Source organism: Malaclemys terrapin, chromosome 3 (assembly GCF_027887155.1).
Source record: "Malaclemys terrapin pileata isolate rMalTer1 chromosome 3, rMalTer1.hap1, whole genome shotgun sequence".
In the NCBI taxonomy this organism is placed as follows: Eukaryota; Metazoa; Chordata; order Testudines; family Emydidae; genus Malaclemys; species Malaclemys terrapin.
Window position 1 is genome coordinate 204887141 of NC_071507.1, and position 26498 is coordinate 204913638.

At 47.2% G+C, this 26498-nt stretch overlaps 1 protein-coding gene across 1 annotated transcript; it reads right to left on the reverse strand.

Annotated features, from left to right (window-relative positions):
- Window positions 1–1175: 1175 nt before the first annotated feature.
- On the reverse strand, window positions 1176–19475 carry PBK (PDZ binding kinase). Its single transcript, XM_054024159.1, has 8 exons — window positions 19383–19475; window positions 18035–18111; window positions 17345–17447; window positions 14101–14243; window positions 9280–9449; window positions 8130–8259; window positions 5041–5223; window positions 1176–1800 (listed from the first exon to the last, which is right to left on the reverse strand). The coding sequence occupies exons 1-8, from the start codon at window positions 19415–19417 to the stop codon at window positions 1595–1597; spliced, it is 1047 nt and encodes a 348-aa protein (XP_053880134.1). The 5' UTR covers window positions 19418–19475; the 3' UTR covers window positions 1176–1594.
- Between the last annotated feature and the right edge of the window lie 7023 nt (window positions 19476–26498).

Sequence of the window (26498 nt, forward strand, 5' to 3'; positions counted from 1 at the left end):
TTCTGGTAGAATGGACATGTGTGTATTTTGCAGTTGCATAACCAGGGAGTCCTCACTTTGTTACAAAGCTGTAGTCAATCTACACAATTTGTTTCTAGCTCTTCTGATTACAAAGATCCTTGAAAACATTACCCACTGATGGGTCTGCAAGTGTAGACAGCCCAATGAAGTATGAACTAACCTTCATTTAGTGGATTCTGAAACTTTTTTCTTTCTGAGGCCCCCCCCCTCCCCCATGCTATAAAAACTCGAAGGCCCACCTGTGCCACAACCTGTTTTTCTTCCTATAAAACCTAAGGCTGGCATTAGGGAGTAGCAAACAGGGCACTTGCCCATGGCCCCATGCACCAGGAAGCCCCACAAAGCTATGTGGCTCAGGCTCTGGCTTTCTTTCCTGGGCCCCAGTGAGCTTAATGCCAGCCCTGCTTCTGAGACCCCCTAAAACCTGCTCATAGCCCCCCAGGCGGCTACTGACCCCCATTAAGAACCATTGGTATCTAGAGCACATTCTGGTAAGTGATGTCTTACTGCTCATGGTGGTTTAAGTATGATGGCCTCTTAGCTGGACAACATGAAGCGCCCCCCCCCAAAACCACTTTATCAGTAGCCTCCAAATGAAGCTTCTATGTCCCTCTTCCCTGACTCTTGCAGCCCCTCAGTCCCACCTTGTCTGAATACCCTTTTGCTGTTCTTTGCCCAGTTCCAGTACCACATGAGGGGATGCTGCAGGCAAAGGCCAGAGCTAGTTCCACCTCATTACCACTACTAATTCCACCCATCCATAACAGTCTAAGGCAATTAACACCTGAGCACTAACTCATGGGTTCTTAAAGCACTTAAAGTAGTACTCCATCTTGTCCACAGTTTACAAACGGGAAACTCAAGGCATGCCTGATTGATAAGATCTCTCAGCACATACTTGACACAGTTGGAAATAAGTCAGAGCTCCAACTCCATATACCTGATGCCAATAACACTTCTCAAAATATGGTTCAAAAAAAGTTTCCTGATTTGGACACAACTAGCAGCCAGATGACTGGACAGCACTGAGCTCTCAGCATTGCAGGAAGTCATGTACTTAAGCTGTTATCTTACTATTTATAAAAATGCCTGAAGTGGAATTGAGACAAGCACCTGATATTTAAAAAGATTTAAGTGCTTAGGTCAAACACAGCTATCTTGCTACAAGCCAATATTTTATTAATTCAAATTCACATCAGAACTATCTGTTTTAAGGAATTACTAGGCTTTTCTCAAATGCTTAATATTTGTTTAAAGCTACAGAATGCTATAAACTCATCCAGTGCAAAGGTTATTTCTTAAAGAATTCCCTATATCTTATGAAAAAGTTGTAAAGTAAGTTTATACACTCTTAAAGAGTTTCTTATGGTATTTACAAAACCAAGTTTTCGCAATGTATATCTAAAGCTAACCCTCTGGTTGGCATTGTCTCACTGCTGATCATCTCAAGAAGCCCTGATACCAAGAATTTAGGTTACACTGGATTCTTGCATAACTATCAACGTAGGAGGAGAAATACTGAAATTACATGTAGATGCCTCCACATCAGAATGCAGAGATATGAAGTCATCAGTTACTGGTGATGCATCTCTTCCTCCAAGACTGCAACAATGTGTGCAGCAGAGGGACGCTGCTTCGGGTCCTCACACGTGCAGATGGAAAACATTTCAATCGCTTTCTGGTATGACTGGTCCAGCTCCTCCATGTTCAGTGGTGGCCTGGTGCCCAGAGCTGCATAATATGCCTCCTCATCAAAGTCATCTTCATCAAATGTAGTCTCTGGCAAAGACCATTTAAAACAAGTCAGCAGCAGTAACTGGCAGTCTCAATTGCCTTAGATGTTATGTGTGTTGGAAAGTGAATGCCACCTTCCCAAGGGCCATCATCCATTTAACCCCATGCAGTCTTTTCCTCCTCTAAATGGGGGTTTGAAGGGTAGGGAGTAGGAGAAAGCCCACTCTGTAAGAACCATGGAACTGGTCCTTTGAAGAGTTGCTTGCCATTCTAGAGCCAGAGTTCAGCAAGTGCTACCTTAGCTCGTTTGTTTTGCTTACAAGCCCATCTATCATCTCACACAGCAATGCTTCAGCAGCAGGTGGGCCTCTGCCACTTTGGTTTGCTGATTCAGTCCCTTTGCATTTACAATCTACCACTTCAAACTAGAATCAATCATTTGGTTTTCTAGACCCCTCAGAAAAAGCGCCAACTGCAGACCGTTGGGACAAATGCAAAAGCCTCCCTGCAGTTACCACATTTAGGTACTTGCCAGCAAGCCATGTTTCCTGTTGGACTCTCATTAAAACAGGAGACCCCCGGCCATTACACAGCTGCGTGGTTTATAGCCATGGAGATTCTGAAGTATTTCCAGAGATTTTTAAATACCAATTTGTAATTTCCTTGTTTAATTGACACGTTTACTCTTATCCCACTGAAGTCAGTTGCAGTACAGCTATCAGCTTCATTCGGATCACATTATACCCTGAATGAAATTTTCTGTTATTTAAGGTGAAAGTTTAAAAAAAAAAATCACGAGTTTTCCAGCTGTTAACTTTAAAGTCATACACTTCCCTACTTCCAACAGGGTGAAACAGTCTTGGTCGCACACCTGGCCTAGGCAACCCTACTCCAGCTTAAAAGAGGGGTGGGGATTAGGAAGCTCAGCGAGATGCTGTCTGTGCATATTTGTATGTCAATACGTTGCGAGTGCTCTGGAATTTAGTGGAGATGCTGGGGCTTGAGTTAGATGAACAAAGAAAGCTCTAGGTTTGCTGCTGGACTGGCCAGCTTGTTTGAAGGCCAGAGCAAAGGGAGTCTTCTCTACCAGACTTAGTTTGGGAAGAGTTTCTCCCTAGAATGATAGTTTCAGGATTCAAATTACATTGGTTTTATTTATATTGATTTTTTGGATAAAGTTACCACTCGCCTTAAAAAAATAGTGAATTCAGTGCTGGCTTGACAGCCCTAGAGATTGAAACCTCCACGTATCCAGCACAGACACGGCATAGGCAGTCAACAGTATATGCTTCTTCCACTCTGCCAGCGTGCCTCAAAAGTAACCTGGCAGGACCACTTCTAAAGGTAGGAGAAGGAGGGTGTCTCCAGAACCTACTCCCTCTTTGGTCTGTCTAGCCAGCCAACAAGTTTCAGTGTCAGTACAGGTGGTGGGGTTTTTGGCAACATGCATATCTCTGCCTATAGATCTGCCTGATACCACCCAACCCTCTTCGCACAACCCACCAAAAAAGCCAGATAATTAAGGGCCAACTTTTGATCACTTCTGGCCTTGACTGGAACTAAGGTGACAATCGAGGGAGCTGAGGTTATCACATTATGACCCTACAGATTTCATCCCCAATCACCTGTGCCATCTAGTGCCTCCTTTTCAAGTGCAGTTTTGTTCTGTTTGAGGACCACTTTTTGGTGGAAGGAGGAAAGCACTGGCACTTGGGCCAGGCAGCATCTAAACCAGCAGTCACAGATTAGCGAGGCTGTTCTGCTTTTGTACAGCAGAGACAAGGTGACTGAATTGGATCAGCACTGGCCCTTTAACAAGGAAATGGAAATATCACTTAGTTAGTAAAATATAAGCCCTACCCCGAAAAAGTAAAGCCAGGAGCTGTTTAATGCACTGGCTGGGCCATCTGCAAGGACTAAGTCTAGGAGCTGGATTTTAGTTCAAGCAGTGGAGGCTGATGCTTTCAGATCTAGAGATCCTAGGGACAAATTCACACTGTTCGACTAGGTTATGCATCTACTTTGGCTTCCGAGTCCGAGTAGTCCAGTTGCCTCTGACGCTTTGTTGAGCTCAGTTTGCTGGACTGGAGAGGAATTATGTTGTTATTCTTTGACTGTCGTGCTGACCACACCACTTTGGTCCTAGTTAAACTGCAGCTACCACCATGGCAGATCCTTTCCCCAACACAGTTAAAACACGACTCAGTCTTGCAGTATAGATGGACCAGAATCATAGTCTAGGCACCTTCATGCGCCTTTTAGCAGGGCTGTAGCATGATTCAGAAACATGCTTTGGTCCCATCTACACTACACAATGGGAACCATGTTGAGGGACTATCCAGTTGTAACGTGGCTCTCATGCCAAGTTTAGTGTTGAGAGGAATTTGATAAGCAGCAGAATTTCCAGGGAGAATTCTCCTGCAGCTGTTTAACAAGCACTGGACGGCTTGTGCGGCACGTCAGGATTTAAAATGATTCATTAGGCACATTTATCAACTCCTCATTTGGATCTAAAAACCCAAACAAACTTTAAAGCAGCTCGGCCACCTGCAAAAACATGGTGCGCCGCCAGGCACGCGGTTTGCAGCAAGCCCCTGAGTAGCTTTGAAGGCCTCTTCTATGCTGCAACACGCTCCAGGCGAGGTGAGACAGTACTGGGAACAAACCAGTTCTTGGAAGCAAGAGAAGGGGTTAAAAAAAGAATCGGTGAGCAGAGAAAGGTCTTGGCTAACCTTTCCCCACACTATTTCCTTATGTCCTCCTTCCGTAGGCTATTGGAGTGGATGAACACAAGACAGTTTAATTGTTTTTCTAGTTGTATTAGTAGCAGATCATGATTCACATGTGTCTTCGCTAGTGGAAAAACACTGAAGGCTTGTCTACACTACCACTTTTGTCAGTATAACTTATGTCGCTCAGGGGTGTGAAAAACAAACCAACCAACCACTCCTGGGCAATGTAAGTTACCCCGACAGAAACACTGGTGGGGACAGCCCTATGTCGGCAGGACAGCTTCTCCTGACAACATAGCTATTGCCGCTTGTGGGATGGTTTTATGATGTCGACGGGAGAACTCGCCCCTGTCGGCACAGAATGGCTACACGGGCAATCTTACAGCAGTGCAAGTGTAAGCTTGGTAGTTTAGACAAGCCCTGAGGCATCCCCTGCACATACAAATGTTCAACACGGTCAGTTCCACCATTGGGTAAATCCATCTTTAAGGGCAGCTTCCTGCAAGAGGTGCTTGATTTTAAAGAGTTGGGACTGTAAGAAATAAAAGCTGACCTTCGTCGTCATCCTCATCATCATCAGGCAGGTTCAGATGCGGTATGGAAAGGGTCATCATCTCCCACAGAGTCAGTCCAAAAGCAAAGATGTCCGCCTTATCAGTGATAACACCACCATCCTCCAGAGCTTCCTTAGGTTTCCATGGCTCTGTGCCAATGTAAAGGGCCTCTGGGTCACTCACTGAAGAGAAACAATTCGTGACTCAAGCCATGTCCACATTAGGAAAAACGGTGTACTTAACGTGTTAAACTATAACTGCCTCGTCTACACTAGGACTTGAAGATACGTTAGCTGGGCAACGTAACCTCTAGGAATAAGGGAGAGGTCACCATGACCAGCTAATGGGTGTTAAAACTATGGCTTGACTTGTCCACATTAGGATTTTAACACCGTGCATTAACTGTTAAAAACACTTTCTCCCCTTACTTTAGAAGAGGCCTTAAAATGAACAGAAAGCATCAAGTTTGGGGGGCGTCTCAACACCCAGTGATTCTATTCACACCTAAAGAGCGCAGGTGGACTAAGCTACATACTGTAGAAAGGGTAACATTTTGCACCCAAAGATCTGCTGTAGGAATGATTGTGGGGGAAATTCTCAGACTAGATGATCACAATGGTCCCTTCTGGCCTTGGAATCAATGCAAATTGAAGAATAGGGAAAAATCCTGCAAAGACAAAGTGATGGATTAAATGGGACCTAGTAGGCTGTTACCATCTCTCACCTTTGTGATTCGTGGGACCGTTATGCTGGCAGAGAGGCCTGGATTGGAATATGATCCTGAGACGCAGCACCTGCAATCTATTACACTGATGAATCAACTCTACCTCTCCCAGGCAATCAACAAGAGTTCTATTAAAGCCAGAGGCCAAAGCCTCTGATAGAGTCCATTTCCCAGCTGTTGTCTGAAGGTGGCTGGGATGGAGGGATGAATTTACATCATGCTAGGTGACCTGCTGCTAGCAGAAAATGATGTACCTTTCTTTAATCCAGCAAAGGTTTATTACTGGTCAGTATGTTTTTAAAGTCTCCAAGAGCTCCTAGTTAATCTTATAGAGTCGAAAACATGTCTGTATCTGACTGAAAAAGGAAACCCAGGCACTGACTTGATGCCCACTCACTCCTGCAGAAGAGATTTTGGCAAGGCAGGTTGCTTTCTAGTGAAGCCAGCATGCGGAGCGGTATGCATACGCTCTGGCAAGCAGTGGTGGCGGCACACTTTCCCCATTGCCTAATAATTCACTGAGCTATCAGAAGGCTCACAGCTGTTTGAGAAACGTTGCTCTTGTGCTGCAAGGCTGATCTTCAAAAGTATCTGGCACTAATGAGAAATGAATGTTAGAATCCTTAACACTCTTCAATCCTTGGATGCCCCATGGCTAAGGCTACGGGTATTTTTAGTAAAAGTCATGGACAGGTCATGGGCAGTAAACAAAAACTCATGGCCCATAATCAGTCCATGACTTGTACTGTGTACCCCTAACTAAATCTTAGGGGCAGGTGGGAGCAACCTGGGTGCTCTGGGGGGAATGGCCCATGGGCACCACAAGTGCTCCCCTGCTGGTGCTGCGGGAGTGGGCAGCAGCGTGCGGCCCGGCACCCCTGCTGGTGCTGGGGGAGAGAAGGGGGTTGGCAGGGCCCCTACCTGGCTCCTCGTGGCTTCCCCCCTAGGCAGAGGCGTGACCAGACAGCTCCATAGGCTGCCTCTGCGCTGAGCGCTAGCTCTGCAGCTCCCATTGGCCAGGAACCCGGCCAATGGGAGCTGTGGGATCAGTGCCTGCGGGCGGCGGCAGCACGCGGAGACGTTTGCTAGGAGCTGAGGGAGGAACCTGTGGCTGCTTCTGGGGAGCCCCCCCGAGGTAAGCGCCACCCAGAGCCCTCACCCCCAGCCTCCTCCCACACCCAAACTCCTGCTGCTGCTGGCGGGGGTGTGCGTGTGGGGGGGGGCGAGGTGGCCCAAGACTGCCCCAGCAGTGGCCCGTGTGACTGGCCCAGGGGCTGCCTAAGCTGCTCAGGTGGCCTCTGGGCCAGCCGCCGCAGAAGTCACGGAGGTCCTGGAATCCGTGATTTCCGTGACGAACGTGCAGCTTTCCCTATGGATAAAGACTCGGTATCCTTTTATGGCCGGTTGGATATTGTCTCCATGTGACACACCACAAGGCTTCACTCAGAGCTGGGCTGAAGGTTCGTCTACTTGGGAGGACGTGTTCTTTGTAGTCACCCTATCATTTAATATGTTTAACTACCCTCCTCACTGGGGTCATTCCTGTGGCCCTACACCCCCAGGCTCCAAAGCCCATTTTGTCATGGCAGCATTGCATTCTCTTCCCGTATAAAATGAAACAGTGACTAATAAAAATCTAATAGTAACTGTTTCATAAATCAGTCAGCTGTTGCAAACCCAAGCACTGTGGAAAGAAACAGCAGAGAAAAGTGATTTTGTAATTAACCCAAACACATTCCTGCTTTAGTCAGCTATATCAACAGGCCATTAGACATCTGCTTCTTGTTGTAGTTAAGTAAAACATTTATAATTTTCACAACTGGCTCAGGCTGGTCTCCAGAACTACGAAATAGAAGGTTAATTTACTTAACTCTCAAGCAGGAGTTAAGGTTTCCCCACAGCCAGGTGCCAATTCAAAATCTGTTAGGCCTAATCCAGTGTTCCTTGTACACTGGAACTCCTAAGCACGTTAAGGTGAGTTCGGGGGTCCAAGAAATACAATATGGGGCCCTTTGGGGTAACGTGGAAGTTTCTTGTAATTATGCAGCACTATTCACCTGGAAGGATCACAAGGCACTTAAACTACAAGAACCACCACCACTGAAACGCAGCCACCTCTGGGGCGAAGAATAGCAACCACAGGGCATAGATCCAGGGACGGAAACTGCATCCTTGCACAGCAAACGCCTATTATGAAAGCACAATGGGATCTTTTATGTCTACACAGAGCAGACACCACCTCAGTTTAGACCGGTAGGCCATCCTTGCCCCTTCCGGGTCAAAAGCTAGCTTTAAAGTTTTGTGGTCCCAGACACCCATAGTGTCCAGATGACTGAAGCAGTCCAAGCTGACAGTCCCACATACCAGTCATGTTTTCATCCAGTGGCAGGGACACTCCCACATCGCAGATTTTTATCGACTCAAAGTCACCTTTAATGACAACGTTAGAAGACTTGATGTCTCCGTGGAGCAGTTTTTTATCGTTATGCAGATACTACAAGGCAGAAAAAGGAACATTAGCATCCCGCCTACAGAGGAGAAGCAACAAATAAAGAAAGAGGCTATTTTGGGCTGTGAAGCATCATCATATTATTATTTAACATTCATACTGCAGAGTCATCTTACGGCTTCAGTTGTGCTAGGTCCAACAGTCCCTGCCCCAAAGAATCTACTAATCTAGAAGACATAACGTATCAGACGAATGAGACGAACAAGCAGACTTCAATGGAGCGATGCGGATTTACATGAGCTGAGAATCTAGCCCACGGTTTTTACATTGTTGTTAGTGTCACAGTAGCAATGCGAGAACTATCACTGACGAGGCTGTTCCATGCAACCTTCTATTTTCATGGCTTATAACTAAGGCTACGGTTTAGTCACCGGTATCTTTAGTAAAAGTCACGGACAGGCCACGGGCAGTAAACAAAAATTCACGGCCTGGGGATCCTGGGTTGTTTGTTTTTTTTTTTTTCCCCCTTATGCCTCTGGCCTCTCTCTGAGTACCCCTTCAGTATCTTCAGGACCAAACCCTTCAGCCTCCCAGGTCAGATTACCTGCCCATCCCACCTACCCACAACCTCTGCTGGTGCCAGATCTCCTTTATTGGCTGCCAGCATGAGGCTGAGGGTGGACTCTAGCAGCTAGCAAGGAGGAAAAGTGGGTGATTCCCAAAGGAATGGAAAAGTGAGAGTAAGCCAGTGGGGGCCAGTATTAACAAAAACAAAGTTGTATCACTTACTGGGTTACTTTCATTGTAAGCTGTTTGGGGCAGGGACCATCATTCCATTCTGTGTTTGTACAGCACCTCGCACAATGGGATTGTGGGCTCTTTGGTCTTAATATCACGTTCCATGAAACCAGAGTGGCACCGTAACAAGGACTTGTGTCATCTGCAAACCATGTGCCAACACTAGTGCAGCATCCTTTAGAATCTCTCGGGTTGAGTTACTTTATTTTCCCAGTATCACCCCTGTATACAGCTCTGCCATGAAACTAATATCACTAGAAAACATACCTTCAACCCTCTTGCCATGTTCAAGGCAACTTTGAGAATTGTAGCAGCAGGAAAAGGGCCCTGATGTTTTGTATTTCTCTCTTCAATTAAGTCATTGAGAGATTTTTCTCCTCCGTATTCCATAGCAAGGCACATGCTTCCATCGTTGGCCTGAGTAAATGCACGGTATCCTTAAAACAATCAGCGATGTCATTTGTTTTTAGGGGCCCACAAGAGGCAGTATCTGTAGGCATTTTACATGCTTAGTAGCACAATTTGACAGCGGAGTCTCACTAATTCACAATGCTATTTAGGCCACCCATCATTATGGAATATTGTGAATAAGTAAACAAACAATATCAAAGTGTTCACGGTTACGGCCGTATGACTGTAATGACCACAACTTCTGTAACACCTTTAGCCTGATCGGCGCTCGGGTTTCTCCCCCAAAATTCTAACTGGTTTTAACAACAGTTCAACAAAACCAATTTTAAAACCATTTGGAGCCGTAATATAGGCCAGGTTTTAGGCAGCCTGGACCATTTGAAAGGCCACGCGGAGCCTGCTCTACGTTACACCCCCAACCCATTTAAAATTCAAATTAGCGGACCTGGGAAAACCAGTTAAGAGTTTTTGGGAAAGTTTTCACAGCACAGACTGGCCTTCAGGTTTTTCCATATAAAGCCACAGGCCAAGATTTCCAGAAATGGGTGCCCAACTTGAGTCATTTTAGGGAGAGGGATCTAATTTTCAGAAAGTGCTGAGTGCCTCTGCACTGAAATCAGACTCATGTACAGTGTCTCAAACTGGACACCTAAAACTTGAGGCCCGCAAAAATCACTAGCCCCTTTTGACAGTCTTGGCCATGGTATAGATTCATAGATTCTAGGACTGGAAGGGACCTCGAGAGGTCATCGAGTCCAGTCCCCTGCCCGCATGGCAGGACCAAATACTGTCTAGACCATCCCTGATAGACATTTATCTAACCTACTCTTAAATATCTCCAGAGATGGAGATTCCACAACCTCCCTAGGCAATTTATTCCAGTGTTTAACCACCCTGACAGTTAGGAACTTTTTCCTAATGTCCAACCTAGACCTCCCTTGCTGCAGTTTAAACCCATTGCTTCTGGTTCTATCCTTAGAGGCTAAGGTGAACAAGTTTTCTCCCTCCTCCTTATGACACCCTTTTAAATACCTGAAAACTGCTATCATGTCCCCTCTCAGTCTTCTCTTTTCCAAACTAAACAAACCCAATTCTTTCAGCCTTCCTTCATAGGTCATGTTCTCAAGACCTTTAATCATTCTTGTTGCTCTTCTCTGAACCCTCTCCAATTTCTCCACATCTTTTTTAAAATGCGGTGCCCAGAACTGGACACAATACTCCAGCTGAGGCCTAACCAGAGCAGAGTAGAGCGGAAGAATGACTTCTCGTGTCTTGCTCACAACACACTTGTTAATACATCCCAGAATCATGTTTGCTTTTTTTGCAACAGCATCACACTGTTGACTCATATTTAGCTTGTGGTCCACTATAACCCCTAGATCCCTTTCTGCCGTACTCCTTCCTAGACAGTCTCTTCCCATTCTGTATGTGTGAAACTGATTGTTCCTTCCTAAGTGGAGCACTTTGCATTTGTCTTTGTTAAACTTCATCCTGTTTACTTCAGACCATTTCTCCAATTTGTCCAGATCATTTTGAATTATGACCCTGTCCTCCAAAGCAGTTGCAATCCCTCCCAGTTTGGTATCATCCGCAAACTTAATAAGCATACTTTCTATGCCAATATCTAAGTCGTTAATGAAGATATTGAACAGTGCCGGTCCCAAAACAGACCCCTGCGGTACCCCACTTGTTATGCCTTTCCAGCAGGATTGGGAACCATTAATAACAACTCTCTGAGTACGGTTATCCAGCCAGTTATGCACCCACCTTATAGTAGCCCCATCTAAATTGTATTTGCCTAGTTTATCGATAAGAATATCATGCGAGACTGTATCAAATGCCTTACTAAAGTCTAGGTATACCACATCCACAGCTTCACCCTTATCCACAAGGCTCGTTATCCTATCAAAGAAAGCTATCAGATTGGTGTGACATTTGTTCTTCACAAATCCATGCTGGCTGTTCCCTATCACCTTACCACCTTCCAAGTGTTTGCAGACGATTTCCTTAATTACTTGCTCCATTATCTTCCCTGGCACAGAAGTTAAACTAACTGGTCTGTAGTTTCCTGGGTTGTTTTTATTTCCCTTTTTATAGATGGTCGCTATATTTTCCCTTTTCCAGTCTTCTGGAATCTCTCCCGTCTCCCATGATTTTCCAAAGATAATAGCTAGAGGCTCAGATACCTCCTCTATTAGCTCCTTGAGTATTCTAGGATGCATTCCATCAGGTCCTGGTGACTTGCAGGCATCTAACTTTTCTAAGTGATTTTTAACTTGTTCTTTTTTTATTTTATCTGCTAAACCTACCCCCTCCCCATTAGCATTCACTATGTTAGGCATTCCTTCAGACTTCTCGGTGAAGACCAAAACAAAGAAGTCATTAAGCATCTCTGCCATTTCCAAGTTTCCTGTTACTGTTTCTCCCTCTTCACTAAGCAGTGGGCCTACCCTGTCTTTGGTCTTCCTCTTTCTTCTAATGTATTGATAAAAAGTCTTCTTGTTTCCCTTTATTCCTGTAGCTAGTTTGAGCTCATTTTGTGCCTTTGCCTTTCTAATCTTGCCCCTGCATTCCTGTGTTGTTTGCCTATATTCATCCTTTGTAATCTGTCCTAGTTTCCATTTTTTATAGGACTCCTTTTTATTTTTTAGATCATGCAAGATCTCGTGGTTAAGCCAAGGTGGTCTTTTGCCACATTTTCTATCTTTCCTAACTAGCGGAATAGCTTGCTTATAGGTATGTGTCACCCTAGCCAGTGCTAGCATTTGACTATGTTCAATAGAGTGGCACATGGGGTTTTAAAATGGTTTCAGCATTTAATAAATGGTTTAGACTATTTTATTGTAAGCTAAAGGATAATTAGTTGACTTCACGTGATTTTCCAGGACAAACTCCCTGATATTAACATATTGTGTTATGTCTTTGCAAATGTCTCCCAAACTAAAAAGATGACGCGTTTTTGCATGATTTTTCCCATTGTATAACATGGACAAATAATCACGTACGTCTTCTGTAGTACATTTTGCAAAAGCAATGAGATCTTCGCAATATGAAACCTCAATACAATGTTCTTGGCCATTGAATTCTTGCTGAGAAGGGAGAACACCCATCATTTGGGAGGGGGTTATAAATTGGTAAAGTTCTCCTGGAGCACATATGGTATTTCTAGCAAAAATGAAAACGTCTTGATTTTTTTTAAATGCACAGTAAAGAAAAAAGCTAAATCAATTGCTGATTTCAGTGACAAAGATAATAATCCCAGGGATTAATGAGATATATTACAGTATTAACCAAAACTTCACTGAATATACCATGGTTTCACAAACTACACCTCTACCTCGATATAACGCTGCCCTCGGGAGCCAAAAAAATCTTATGGCGTTATAGGTAAAACCCTGTTATATCGAACTTGCTTTGATCCACCAGACTGCGCAGCTCCCCCCCGGAGCACTGCTTTACCGCATTATATCCGAATTCGTGTTATATCGGGTTGCGTTATATCGGGGTAAAGGTGTATTACTAACACTGAAAGTCAAGAATTTTTATAGAAGCTGTTTTCAAGAGGTTCCAGACTTTCCATAACTCAGGAACCGGCTTATTCTGCATACATTAATTCATTATTATTATTATTGAGTGCACAGCATCAAAGATACAAAGTATTTAGAGAGCAATCTTTGGCAACAACCACTTTTTGCACATGACGCTGTGCTTATTTCTGTTTGTCTGCTTTTTGAAAGGTCAAGTCTGGCATTTTATTCAGTGTGTGTTAATGACACTACCCCAGATATCAATAAAAGATTTCCAGCACCCTACACTGGACACGTTCTAATATGTTGTCACTGTTCCCTCAGGCCCTGAACCTAGAAATACTGGCACATACTTAATTTTGTGCATGTGAGAAGCCAAATTGTAGTCAGTGGGGAAAAAATCATATAAGTGTAGGGCTGGAAAGGACGTTGAAAGGTCATCTAGTCCAGTCCCTTGTGCTGAAGCAGGACCAAGTGTACCCACACAGTAAAGTTAAACCCGTGCAAGTGTTTGCAGTATCTGGGCACTGAAGGAGGTCTACAGGATGCCAGCAGGCAATCTAAAGCTTTGCAAGGCTGCTCTGGGATAAGCCTAGCATGCCTGCGAATAAGAGCTCTGGTTCATTCCTCTCCTGTGGGGACAGAAGGAGAGCGACTCTACAATGCCTTGACAACTCACATGCTAGAAGTGGGATATTGAGGTATTTCTGAATTCTCCTTCACGGCAGCACCAGTACGCTGGCCAGAATTAAATCTTTTAAGGTTACCCTTAATGTTACATAGAGAGTTACATGACCTGTTAAGCCAAATCGATAGATTTGGAACTCTATACAAGGCTAAGGTAATACACGATGGAGGAAGGAACGAGTTGCATTGCGACCATGCCAGCTGGTGGATAGAGAGGAATGAAGGGAGAGTTGGAAGGGCCAGTGCATTTGTATTCTCTGACTATGGAATGTAGGGGTCAGGGGATATGCATATACACCCTCTGCTGCTCAAACAAGGTCCAGGGCCATCTGTGCTCCCCCCGGCCCAGAGCAGCTCTGGGAAGGTAACATCAGGAAGGAGAATCCTGCCTTATTAAGCCTCGGAGATGGCTCCAATAGTTACATTTGCAAATTAAGCATCTTAAGTTATGTCTGAAACTTACCTACAATGTTTGGGTGCTGAAGGTTTTTCAGAATCTTGGCTTCTTCATTCAGTCTCTGTTGATATATATTTTGCTGCTTATTGTCACATTTTGGATTAATTTTCTTCACAGCCCATGGGGAATGAGACAAGCCTTTAGGAGATCTGTATGGAAAAAATTCACTCAGTTAGAAAATGCAGCATCGTCCCATCCATATTTGACATCAGTGATGAAAGATCTATCATAGGCATCTATTCAGTGTTGGCCAAGAGTATCATTAACATAATGATGGATGTACAATTAATTTGTGGAATTAAACAGTAAACCTAAAACTCTGAAACTAAATTTGCCAACTTAATAATAAATCATACACTGTACAGAGTTCAAATTTTTACTACAGTCATCTATTATAGTCAACCTCAGAGGAACTCCAGCAGTGTGGGGTAAACCCAGCAAAGTCTCCAAGAATTAATGAGCCATGAAGACTGAGCTAGTGGTGATGTCTCCAATTTAGGTTTAAGGCCGATAGGGTCATATGGGGCATCTTGCACTGCCACTGCCTGTGCTGAATACGAACTGTGGATAGATTTCAGTTTCCAAGACAATCAAGCCAGCATCTTTCATCAGCACAGAAGTCTCGGGAAACTGCAGAAAAACCTGAGAGTCTCTGGATTAAGTTTAGAAGTGTGAGCAACAAGGGTGATGTTGTGGTGGGAGTCTGCTATAGACCACCAAACCAGAGGGATGAGGTGGACGAGGCTTTCTTCCGGCAACTAGCAGAAGTTACTAGATCGCAGGCCCTGGTTCTCATGGGAGACTTTAACCACCCTGATGTCTGCTGGGAGAGCAATACAGCGGTGCACAGACAATCCAGGAAGTTTTTGGAAAGTGTAGTGGACAATTTCCTGGTGCAAGTGCTGGAGGAACCAACTAGGGGCAGAGCTCTTCTAGACCTGCTGCTCACAAACCGGGAAGAATTAGTAGGGGAAGCAAAAGTGGATGGGAACCTGGGCAGCAGTGACCATGAGATGGTCGAGTTCAGGATCCTGACACAAGGAAGAAAGGAGAGCAGCAGAATACGGACCCTGGACTTCAGAAAAGCAGACTTTGACTCCCTCAGGGAACTGATGGGCAGGATCCCCTGGGAGAATAACATGAGGGGGAAAGGAGTCCAGGAGAGCTGGCTGTATTTTAAAGAATCCTGATTGAAGTTGCAGGAACAAACCATCCCGATGTGTAGAAAGAATAGCAAATATGGCAGGCGACCAGCTTGGCTTAACAGTGAAATCCTTGCTGATCTTAAACACAAAAATGAAGCTTACAAGAAGTGGAAGATTGGACAAATGACCAGGGAGGAGTATAAAAATATTGCTCAAGCATGCAGGAGTGAAATCAGGAAGGCCAAATCACACTTGGAGTTGCAGCTAGCAAGGGAAGTTAAGAGTAACAAGAAGGGTTTCTTCAGGTATGTTAGCAACAAGAAGAAAGTCAAGGAAAGAGTGGGCCCCTTGCTGAATGAGGGAGGCAACCTAGTGACAGAGGATGTGGAAAAAGCTAACGTACTCAATGCTTTTTTTGCCTCTGTCTTCACAAACATGGCAGCTCCCAGACTGCTGCACTGGGCAGCACAATATGGGGAGATGGTGACCAGCCCTCTGTGGAGAAAGAAGTGGTTTGGGACTATTTAGAAAAACTGGACGAGCACAAGTCCATGGGCCGGATGCCCTGCATCCGAGGGTGCTAAAGGAGTTGGCAGATGTGATTGCCGAGCCATTGGCCATTATCTTTGAAAACTCATGGCGATCGGGGGAGATCCCAGATGACTGGAAAAAGGCTAATGTAGTGCCCATCTTTAAAAAAGGGAAGGAGGAGGATCCGGGGAACTACAGGCCGGTCAGCCTCACCTCAGTTCCTGGAATAATCATGGAGCAGGTCCTCAAGGAATCAATTCTGAAGCACTTAGAGGAGAAGAAAGTGATCAGGAACAATCAGCATGGATTCACCAAGGGCAAGTCATGCCTGACTAACCTAATTGCCTTCTATGACGAGATAACTGGGTCTGCGGATGAGGGGAAAGCAGTGGATGTGTTATTCCTTGCTTTTAGCAAAGCTTTTGATACGGTCTCCCACAGTATTCTTGCCGGCAAGTTAAAGAAGTATGGGCTGGATGAATGGACTATACGGTGGATAGAAAGCTGGCAAGATTGTCGGGCTCAACGGGTAGTGATCAATGGCTCCATGTCTAGTTGGCAGCCGGTTTCAAGCGGAGTGCCCCAAGGGTCGGTCTTGGGGCCAGTTTTGATCAATATCTTCATTAATGATCTGGAGGATGGCGTGGACTGCACTCTTAACAAGTTTGCAGATTACACTAAACTGGGACGAGTGGTAGATATGCTGGAGGGTAGGGATAGGATACAGAGGGACCTAGACAAATTAGAGGATTGGGCCAAAAGAAGCCTGATGAGGTTCAACAAGGACAAGTGCAGAGTCCTGCACTTAGGATGGAAGAATCCCACGCACCGCTACAGGCTGGGGACCAAGTGGTTAGGCAGAAGTTCTGCAGAAAAGAACCTAGGGGTTACAGTGGACGGAAGCTGGATATGAGTCAACAGTGTGCCATTGCCAGCAGATCGAGGGACGTGATCATTCCCCTCTATTCGACATCGGTGAGGCCTCATCTAGAGTATTGTGTCCAGTTTTGGGCCCCACACTACAAGAAGGATGTGAAAAATTTGGAAAGAGTCCAGTGGAGGGCAACAAAAATGATTAGGAGCATCATGACTTATGAGGAGAGGCTGAGGGAACTGGGATTGTTTAGTCTGCAGAAGAGAAGAACGAGGGAGGATTTGATAGCTGCTTTCAACTACCTGAAGGGGGGTTCCAAAGAGGATGGATCTAGACTGTTCTCAGTGGTAGCAGACGACAGAACAAGGAGTAATGGTCTCAAGTGCAGTGGGGGAGGTTTAGGTTGGATATTTGGAAAAACTGTTTCACTAGGAGGGTGGTGAAGCACTGGAATGGGTTACCTAGGGAGGTGGCGGAATCTCCATCCTTAGATGTTTTTAAGGTCCGGCTTGACAAAGCCCTGGCTGGGATGATTTAGTTGGGGACTGGTCCTGCTTTGAGCAGGGGGTTGGACTAGATACCTCCTGAGGTCCCTTCCAACCCTGATATTCTAGGATTCTCTCTAAAAATCTATCCTAGTAGTATGTGATCTAAAGTCCCAGGTAATGGCCATCTATCCTGTTTATGTTCTTACACTTACCTTTTCATAAGGTAAACATTTACCCCAGTTCCATAACCAAGCTTCTGCATGAAAGGAGAGGCTGGAATAACTACAGAAGCTGAATGTCCACATGACCCATTGTCTAAAAACAAAAAACAAGAAAAAAATCATTCCATTTCTATAGCATCTTCCCTCTGAAGATCTCAAAGCTCTTCCTACAAGCATCTAAAGAGTTTTTTTTTTTTTTTTTACTACAACTGTACTTGGAGCTTTGTATGGCAGAGAGGTTGATGAGTTTTTTTAAAAAGCTCTTCAGAAATCTCCTTTTCTTTGATTAGACTTCAGGAAACCATCCAAATATGTATGCGCCATACCCTCCTTGGTGTACATCTCAATGGAAATCTTTAACAAAACTTCACATGGAGTTTTATTTTCCCAGGAATTTAAAGTCTGATCTCAAAACAAACTTATTTTCCTCTCACTTTCAAATCCACATTGTAATGATTGTGTTTATAAATAGTCATTCTAACAGGACATGATCAGCACTATCTTGTTTATTAGGCAACTAATACCACACCACCACTAGCTTTATATTGTGAAACACTGGGCCCAGAGATAATCTGATTAGAAAACTTCAGTATTGATTATACTTCAATGGAAGCGTTATAGGGGATAAATTAACCCTATTCTACAATAGTTAACCAGAGGTGACATTTGAATACAACTTACCAGATTTCTTCCTATTAGTTATTTTATTAGGAGTCTTGAACGCAGTTGCTGTTTCCATTGTGGATAATTGTCCTGAGCTTTATGACACAAGAGAGTTACATCCGATTGGCTTGCAATGTATTTCTCCAGTGCAGAACATTTATTGATATATATATAAATCTCATACTATATCTTTAAGCACATTCTGTAATTCATACTAATTGGCACATTCTATAAACGTGTGCTGTAGATTAACCGACCCCTGAGCTGACACTGCAACCCAGGTCAGAGCTTTCTAGCTGCCATAACAAGTTGTTGTTTACAGTGTTGTGGTAGCCGTGCGGGTCCCAGGATATTAGAGAGACAAGGTGGGGGAGGGAATAGCTTTTATCAGACCAGCTTCTGTTGGTGAGCGAGACAAGCTTGGGAGCTTACATAGAGCTCTCCCAGGCTCAAGTGCATCAGAGGTGGACGCATGATTCCTGGGGCGCCCTCCCCGGCTTGAGTGGATAGGAGGAGTGGGGGTAAGCACACAGGGCTCCTGGGTCCCCTCCCCAGCTCGAGTGGATGGGGGGGGGGCACACAGGACTCCTGGGTCCCCTCCCCAGCTAGGGTGGATGGGGCGCACAGGACTCCTGAGTCCCCTCCCCAAGTCAAGTGGATGGGGGGGGGCACACAGGACTCCTGGGTCCCCTCCCCAGCTCGAGTGGATGGGGCGCACAGGACTCCTGAGTCCCCTCCCCAAGTCAAGTGGATGGGGGGGGGGCACACAGGACTCCTGGGTCCCCTCCCCAGCTCGAGTGGATGGGGCGCACAGGACTCCTGAGTCCCCTCCCCAAGTCAAGTGGATGGGGGGGGGCACACAGGACTCCTGGGTCCCCTCCCCAGCTAGGGTGGATGGGGGGGGGGGGCGCACAGGACTCCTGGGTCCCTTCCCCAGCTAGGGTGGATGGGGGGGGGCGCACAGGACTCCTGGGTCCCTTCCCCAGCTAGGGTGGATGTGGGGGGGCCGCACAGGACTCCTGGGTCCCTTCCCCGGCTCAGGTGGATGCGGGGGGGCGTACAGGACTCCTGGGTCCCCTCCCCAGGTCAAGTGGATGCGGGGGGGGGGCGCACAGGACTCCTGGGTCCCCTCCCCAGCTAGGGTGGATGGGGGGGCACACAGGACTCCTGGGTCCCCTCCCCAGCTAGGGTGGATGGGGGGGGGCGCACAGGACTCCTGGGTCCCCTCCCCAGCTAGGGTGGATGGGGGGGGCGCACAGGACTCCTGGGTCCCCTCCCCGGCTAGGGTGGAGGGGGGGGCGCACAGGACTCCTGGGTCCCCTCCCGGTCGGGGGTGGGGGAGGGGGGCGGAATCCCGGCCCGTTACCTGCCCCGGCTCCGGTCACCCTTAACCGCTGCCATTTGAATCCGCGCGCGCTGCTCCCGCAGCCCGAGCCAGACCCCGCCTCCCCGAGCGGCTACGGCGGCCGCGCGGCCCAAACAGGCTCGGTCGGGAGCTTGCGACACGAGGGGCGGGGCGCGGAGCCCGAGGGGGCGGGCCCATTGCGGGTGGGCGGAGCCACGGGGCACTGGGGCGGGGGACTCGATCGGCCTTTATGGGGTGCCAGCGAGGCAGTGTGACCTAGTGGACAGGGCTGGGGGCTGGCACCCATGAGAGCTCAGCTCAGTTTCCAACGCTGCGACTGGCTGTTGGGTGACCTGGGGCACGTCTCTTCCCGCCTCGTGCCTCAGTTTCCCCATTGTTAAATTGGGATAATGATACTGAGCTCCTTTGTAAAGCACTTTGAGATCCATGGAAGAAAAGGTGCTATGTAACAGCTAGGGATGATTATTTATTCTGGTTTAGTTCCCAGCTGAAGCCCGCTCCCTGGAGAAATTCTCTCCACCTGCCTCTTGCTCCCCATCACAAGGGAGAGCGTTAGCTGCTTTCAGTGTGCTCCAGCCAGGGCCGGCTCTAACTTTTTGGCCGCCCAAAGCAAAAAAAAAGAGCGCCGCCCCGCTGTAACACCCTCCCGAGCGCCACCCCGCCCCGCCGAAACACCCCCCCTGAAAAAAAAAAACCCCGAGTGCTGGGCCGCCGAAACACACACACCCCACACGCCGCCCTCCCGACCCCCCCGACCGTCGCGCCACTGGAAAAAATAAAAAAACCCGTGCGCCGCGCCATGAGAAAAAAAAACAACCCCGCACACCGTGCTGCCGAAACACACACCCCCCCTCCTCCCCCCCGCGTGCCACACTGCTGGGAACAAAAAAAAAAAACTAGCGCTGCACCGCTGAAACAAAAACAACCCACCCTCCTGAGCGCCGCCCGGCCGAAACAAAACCAAACAAAAACAAAACCCCGAGCACCGTGCCGCCAAAACAGCGCCCCAGTGCCCCGCCGCCAAAACACCCCCCCCGAGCGCCACGCCACGCCGCCGAAACACAAACAACCCAACCCCCCGAGTGCCACCCGGTCAAAACAAAAACAACAACAACAAAAAAACCCCGAGCGCCGCCCGCCACCCCAAAATTGGCCGCCCCTTACAAGGTGCCGCCCCAAGCACGTGCTTGGTCGGCTTGTGCCTGGAGCCGGCCCTGGCTCCTGCTAGGCACTAAGCCTGCTCCTGGAGGAGAACATGTTGTCCAGCCAGGCATTTTTTAACTGGACACTGGGAATAAGATTGTAGATCCCTGTCTCCACCCCTTGCATGCTCAAGGCCACAAGTTGGAACATGTTCCCTGCTGCCTTTCTGATCCCTCCCTTCCAAGTGACAGCAGACTCCCTCTTCTCCCTCCACGTTGCTCCGGGTGCTGCACCATTTGCATGCCCAGCCCTCTTTCTCATAGTCCTAGAGTTTAAAGCCCGAAGGAACCGCCAGATCATCTGTCTGACCTCCTGTATATCACAGGCCACAGACACCACCCAGCACCTGTGCACTAAACCCAACAAACGAGATTGGACCCACAGGCAGAGAATAGGAAGGACCAGAGGCCTCTGCCATGACAGGGAAATGATTAAGTGAGATACTCCTAGATAACCCTAGTAAGTGACCCACACCCACGTGCCTGCCGCAGAGGAAAGTAAACAAAAGGTTGCTGCCAATCAGAGCTGGGAGGAAATTCCTTCCTGACTCCACATACGGGGACCCTGAGCCTGTGAGCAAGAACCAGCCAGCTGAGCCCCTGAGCGAGAGAACGCTCCGTGCCACCTCCCAGCCCTGGCCCACCCCGGCCAATGTCCCGTCTCCAGCCAGGGACATCCCTGATGCTTCAAAGGAAGGAGATTAAAAATGCCTCCCAGTACACACTGTAGGGGGGGGTGGGGAAATCCCTTCTTGATCGCTGCTGGTGGTCTGCTGAAACCCTAAGCCATGTGCTTTAGGAACATAAGACAAAAACCAGACACAGGGGAGGGCTAGCTCAGTGGTTTGAGCATTGGCCTGCTAAACCCAGTGTTGTGAGTTCAATCCTTGAGGGGGCCATTTAGGGATCTGCAGCAAAAAAACAAATAAAAAAACTGTTAGGGACAGTACTTAGTCCTGCTAGTGAAGGCAGGGGACTAGACTCAATGACCTTGCAAGGTCCCTTCCAGCTCTATGAGATAGGTATGAATGTTAGTGATGTTAATATAGCATTCAGGCCTGTAGATTTGCCTGAGATAGAATTTTGGGGTTAGTTTGACTTACGATATTCTTATATCTGTACTGATATCATTCAGACCCTGCTTACATGTGTGAAGAAAGAACAAAGACACCGTGTGCTGCTTCTGCCCAACCTAGGGTTACCATACGTCCGGTTTTTCCCAGACATGTCCGGCTTTTCGGCAATCAAACCCCCGTCCAGGGGGAATTGCCAAAAAGTTGAACATGTCCGGGAAAATGCCAGCCGGGCACTTCCCCTCCCGCGGCTGCTCTGCTCCTCCCGACTCTTCGGCTCTGTTTAAGAGCTGAGCTGCCCGAGCGCTATGGGCTTCAGGCAGCCCCCTTGCCGCCGGCCGGGCACTTCCCCTCCCAGGCTCCGGCGGCGCAGGGTCCGGAGGCATGGGGGCTGCCCGAAGCCGGTAGCACTCGGGCAGCTTGGCTCTGACTCTTCGGCTCTGTTTAAGAGCCGAGCGCTACGGGCTTTGGGCAGCCCCCATGCCTCCGGACCCTGCGCCGCCGGAGCCCGGGAGGGGAAGTGCCCGGCTGGGGGCGCAGGGTCCGGAGGCATAGGGGCTGCCCGAAGCCCAAGCGCTACCGGCTTCACGGTTTGCTGGACAGCCTCCAGACCCTTCGCCCCCGGCTGGGCGCTTCCCCTCCCAGGCTCCAGCTGTGCTGGGGAAGCGCCGGCCGGGGGCGCAGGGTCTGGGGGCTGCCCGGCAAACCGTGAAGCCGGTAGCGCTCAGGCAGCCCTTTTCGCGTGGCTGGGAGTGGGAGGGAGGAGGGGGCGGAGTTGGGGCAGGGAAGGGGCGGAGTTGGGGTGGGGCTGGGGGTGGGAAATGGGTGGGGCCAGGGCCCCATGGAGGGTCCTCTTTTTTTATTTGTTCAGTATGGTAACCCTAGCCCAACCAGCTGGGTTTGTTAGTGTAATGAGAAGAGAGAAGGAATAGAGCTAAAGCATTACTGGGTTTCGGTGGGAGTTTAATATACAACTGCCTTGACTCAAGGTCAAGCAACCAGTTGGGAGGGGCAAGGGAAGATGAGGGGAGGCATAAGAAACACTAAATAGCCAAAGAAACAGTGACCCTGGCCAAGACACAACCTCACTCCTTACCCCTCCCATGGGGTACAAAAGAGGTGGTACCGAAGCCCCCAGACTCACGACCCTCCAAACCGGAACCTGGCCATACATTGTAAGGGGTGTTGCCAGAGCGTGCACTGCAGGTATTGTTAAGAAGAGGAGGAATAGGGACAGGAAAAAGCTCTATTGGTGTGCAGAGCTACGGACATGCTTGCTTGATTAACCCAATAAACACTGCATTGCCTGCATGTCGGACTCTGGTTTTCTGCTTTCTGTCTGCGTGACAAGAACCAAGGGAAGGACGAGGGGGAAGCCGTAACAGTGAACCCCATGGCTGTTGTGCCCTGACCCCGCCATCACAAGCAGCCCCATCAGACATGTGCACTCAACATGTGTCCAGCTCTCTCTTAAAACTGAGTTTTTTGCCCCTCAACTCCTATTTGGAGACTGTGCCAGAACCTCACCCTTCTGATGATTAGAAACCTTCCTCTAAAGTCCAGCCTGAATTTGTTCATGGCCAGGTTATTTCCATTCATTCTTGTGCCAACAGCGTACATAGCTCTTCACCCTCTGTGGTATTGACCCCCCTGATGTATTTATAGAGAACAATCATCCCCTCTCAGCCTTCTTTTTGCCAGGCCAAACAAGCCAAGCTTTCCACTGTTCTCTCAGAAGATAGGCTGTCCACTCCCCTGATCATCCTAGTAGCTCTTCTCTGCACCTGTGACAGTTTAAATTAATCTTTCTTGCCCATGGGTGCTCAGGATTGTACCTGGTGTTCCAAATGAGAGCTTACCAACACCTTGTGCAATAGCATTCATATTTCTCTACTGGAAATGCCTGGCGGAATGCATCCTAGGGTCGCAGGCCTATTTCATAGCCACATCACCTTGGTGGCGCGTAGTTATTCTGTGATCGACGCACACACCCAGGTCTTTTTCCTCCTCTTTTGCTTCCATGTGATGAGCTCCCAGCTTGTAGCAGAAATTCTCTTTCTCTCATGCTCTATCTTCTGTTCTGTGTAGGTTCTTAGCCCAGGCTTATCACTGTAGTATCGGTGCACCTGCTTTTCACCCACTGCCACCTGCATAAGGACCCTACACTTCCTCCTCCCCCTTATTGCCACCAGCTCCCTTCACCCACGGCTGCCTGCCTGAGTTAGGACATAATTAAGGGCTTTGGGATTTTGATCCCAATGAATAACACAGTCAGTACTGTTGCATATAATTTAATGTAGGGTGTGCCTCAGGTAGCCATGGTATCCCTACTATGCCACAGATTTCAGTAGCATCATGCCACAGAAATCAAGGGGCTTTGCTGTGGAACTATTTGGGACTCTGGTTATTGTAGACAGTCAGCTGTCTTTTCCTTGACTGCATAGGCCAGGTCAGGATTTCGGTTATGCAATATGGGAGCTGGAGAGCCAGAGAGAACCATAGGATTGGGCTGTATCCAATAGCCTCCATAAAGAATCCCCGTTATGTTTGTTACAACCAAGCCTTGATACTTCTCTGCCGAAGTGTTCAGAAATCATGAGTCAGGTCAAAAAATCATGACATAGATTTTGGGTTCTTCTCATTTGCCATTTAGTTTTTGAGCCTCCTAGTGCACATGGATCACATTAGAATGGCCATACTGCATCAGACCAATGGTCCATCTAGCCCAGTATCCAGTCTTCCAACAATAGCCAATGCTGGATGCTTCAAAGGGGATGAACAAAACAGGGAAGTTATCAAGTGATCCATCCCCTGTCATCCAGTCCCAGTTTCTGGCAGTCAGAGGTTTAGGGATACCCAGAGCATGGGGTTGTGTCTCTGACCATCTTGGCTAATAGCCATTGATGGACCCATCCTCCATGAACTTATCTAGTTCTTTTTTGAGCCCAGTTACATTTTTGGCCTTCACAACATCCCCTGGCAAGGAGTTCCACAGGTAGACTGTGTGTTGTGAGACAAAGTACTTCCTTTTGTTTGTTTTCAACCATTCTCTGCAAACATGAGGGCTAGACACTTACTTTTTATTTAAATGAAAGCTGCCATGCTTATCTAATCACATGATTACAGGAGCCGAGGCTTGAAGAAAAACATCAAATATGGTGAGATTTGCAATAAATCCACAAGAGCTGGCAACACTGAACAAGGGACACAACAATTATGGAGTCAAGTATCAGGGGGTAGCTGTGTTAGTCTGTATCTACAAAAACAACAAGGAATCTGGTGGCACCTTAAAGACTAACAGATTTATTTGTTAAATAAAAAAATCTGTTAGGCTTTAAACAAATAAATCTGTTAGTCTTTAAGGTGCCACCAGACTCCTTGTTGTTTTTAACAGTTATGGAGTTATGGGAAAAAAACATGCAATTTCCTGTTCTTGCAATATGAAGCATGAGGAATGAAAAACTTTGTAATTCTGATCCTAGCTTGTGTAACTGCCGTTGCTATTCTTATTCATAAAGATACCTAATCCTATGAAAAACCTTGCTAAGCTCTTGGCCTCAATAATATCCTACCCCAGTGAGTTCCAGAGGTTAACTACACATGGTGTTAAAAAAACTCAAAATAGAGAAGAAGTTTATATTTCAATAGTAAACATTTCACATTCCTGTATCTTCACTGAACTGATCTTAATTCTGTACAATGTCATTCAACAATGTCAACCTTGCCAGAGGATGTTGTGAAGGCCAAGGCTATAACAGGGTTCAAAAAAGAATTGGATAAGTTCATGGAGGATAGGTCCATCAATGGCTATTAGCCAGGATGGGCAGGGATGGTGTCCTGAGCCTCTGTTTGCCAGAAGCTGGGAATGAGTGACAGGGAAAGGATCACTTGATGATTCCCTGCTCTGTTCTTTCCCTCTGGTGCACCTGGCATTGGCCACTGTTGGAAGACAGGACACTGGGCTAGATGGACCATTGGTCTGACCCAGTCTGGCTGTTCTTATGTTCTTATTTGCAATTCTGTGGTATCCAGTTCCAAGGTCCATTGAAGTTGCTGGGATCAGGCCAGAAGTAAGGTGATTGCGGGGCTATTTTTAATGCTCATAACATACAGGATTAATAAGTTGTTGCTTGTGAAGTGCTTTTGAAGAAGAAAAACACCCTAGAAGAGGTCAGTATTGTGTGTTTATTTATTTGGCAGTAGCAATGTAAAATAAGCTTAAGTGGAAAAAATAGTGTTGATATTCTTTATTAGTCATTCTGTCTGTCTGTCTCTCTCTCACAAACACACACACACATGCTCTGCAAAAACCTTCAGCAGTTAGCTTAAACTCATCACTGGCATTTTGGCCACATGGCTGACGGTCTAGTAAGGCATTTGCTAGGGGTAAATTGGCGTATTTACTAGTGTGTGCTTCTCTGAGGTCCACTAGGGTCTTGTTAGCTTGTCCTTCACTTCTAGAAAAACTAAACTGTTCTGCCTAGTGTGCCTGGGAACTGGACAAATGGCTGGGATGAAACACTCAGTGTGCCAAAAGAAATAGGTCTTGATTTCTCTTCCATGGAAAAGCAGGCTGGGCGGCGGGGGTGTTTTCAGAGGAATTATAAATCTGGAAAGATCCCATCTCATCTGTTGTGGGAGTTGGAATCAAATTTATAAAGCAACTTGCAAAACCATGTTGATGATATTTCCATGTCTTCCTGTTGTACTGTGTTCTGCATGAGATGGTGTAAGCTAACCCCCTAGTTAACATCCTAGTGTCAGACAGGCAGTATGTGTGGGTGTAAAGTTCTACTGATACTCTCACGGCTTGTCTCTGAGATGGGCAGTGGATTAGAGGG

Bases quoted from the DNA above. Each gene is read 5' to 3' on its own strand.
- PBK (XM_054024159.1), bottom strand. From the start codon at position 19,417: ATGGCAGCGGTTAAGGGTGACCGGAGCCGGGGCAG. The intron at 9,450-14,100 runs GTAAGTTTCAGA...GATTGTTTTAAG, and splicing joins TCAGCACCCAAACATTGTAG to GATACCGTGCATTTACTCAG. The intron at 5,224-8,129 runs GTATGTGGGACT...GTTTCTCTTCAG, and splicing joins ACTGGATGAAAACATGACTG to TGAGTGACCCAGAGGCCCTT.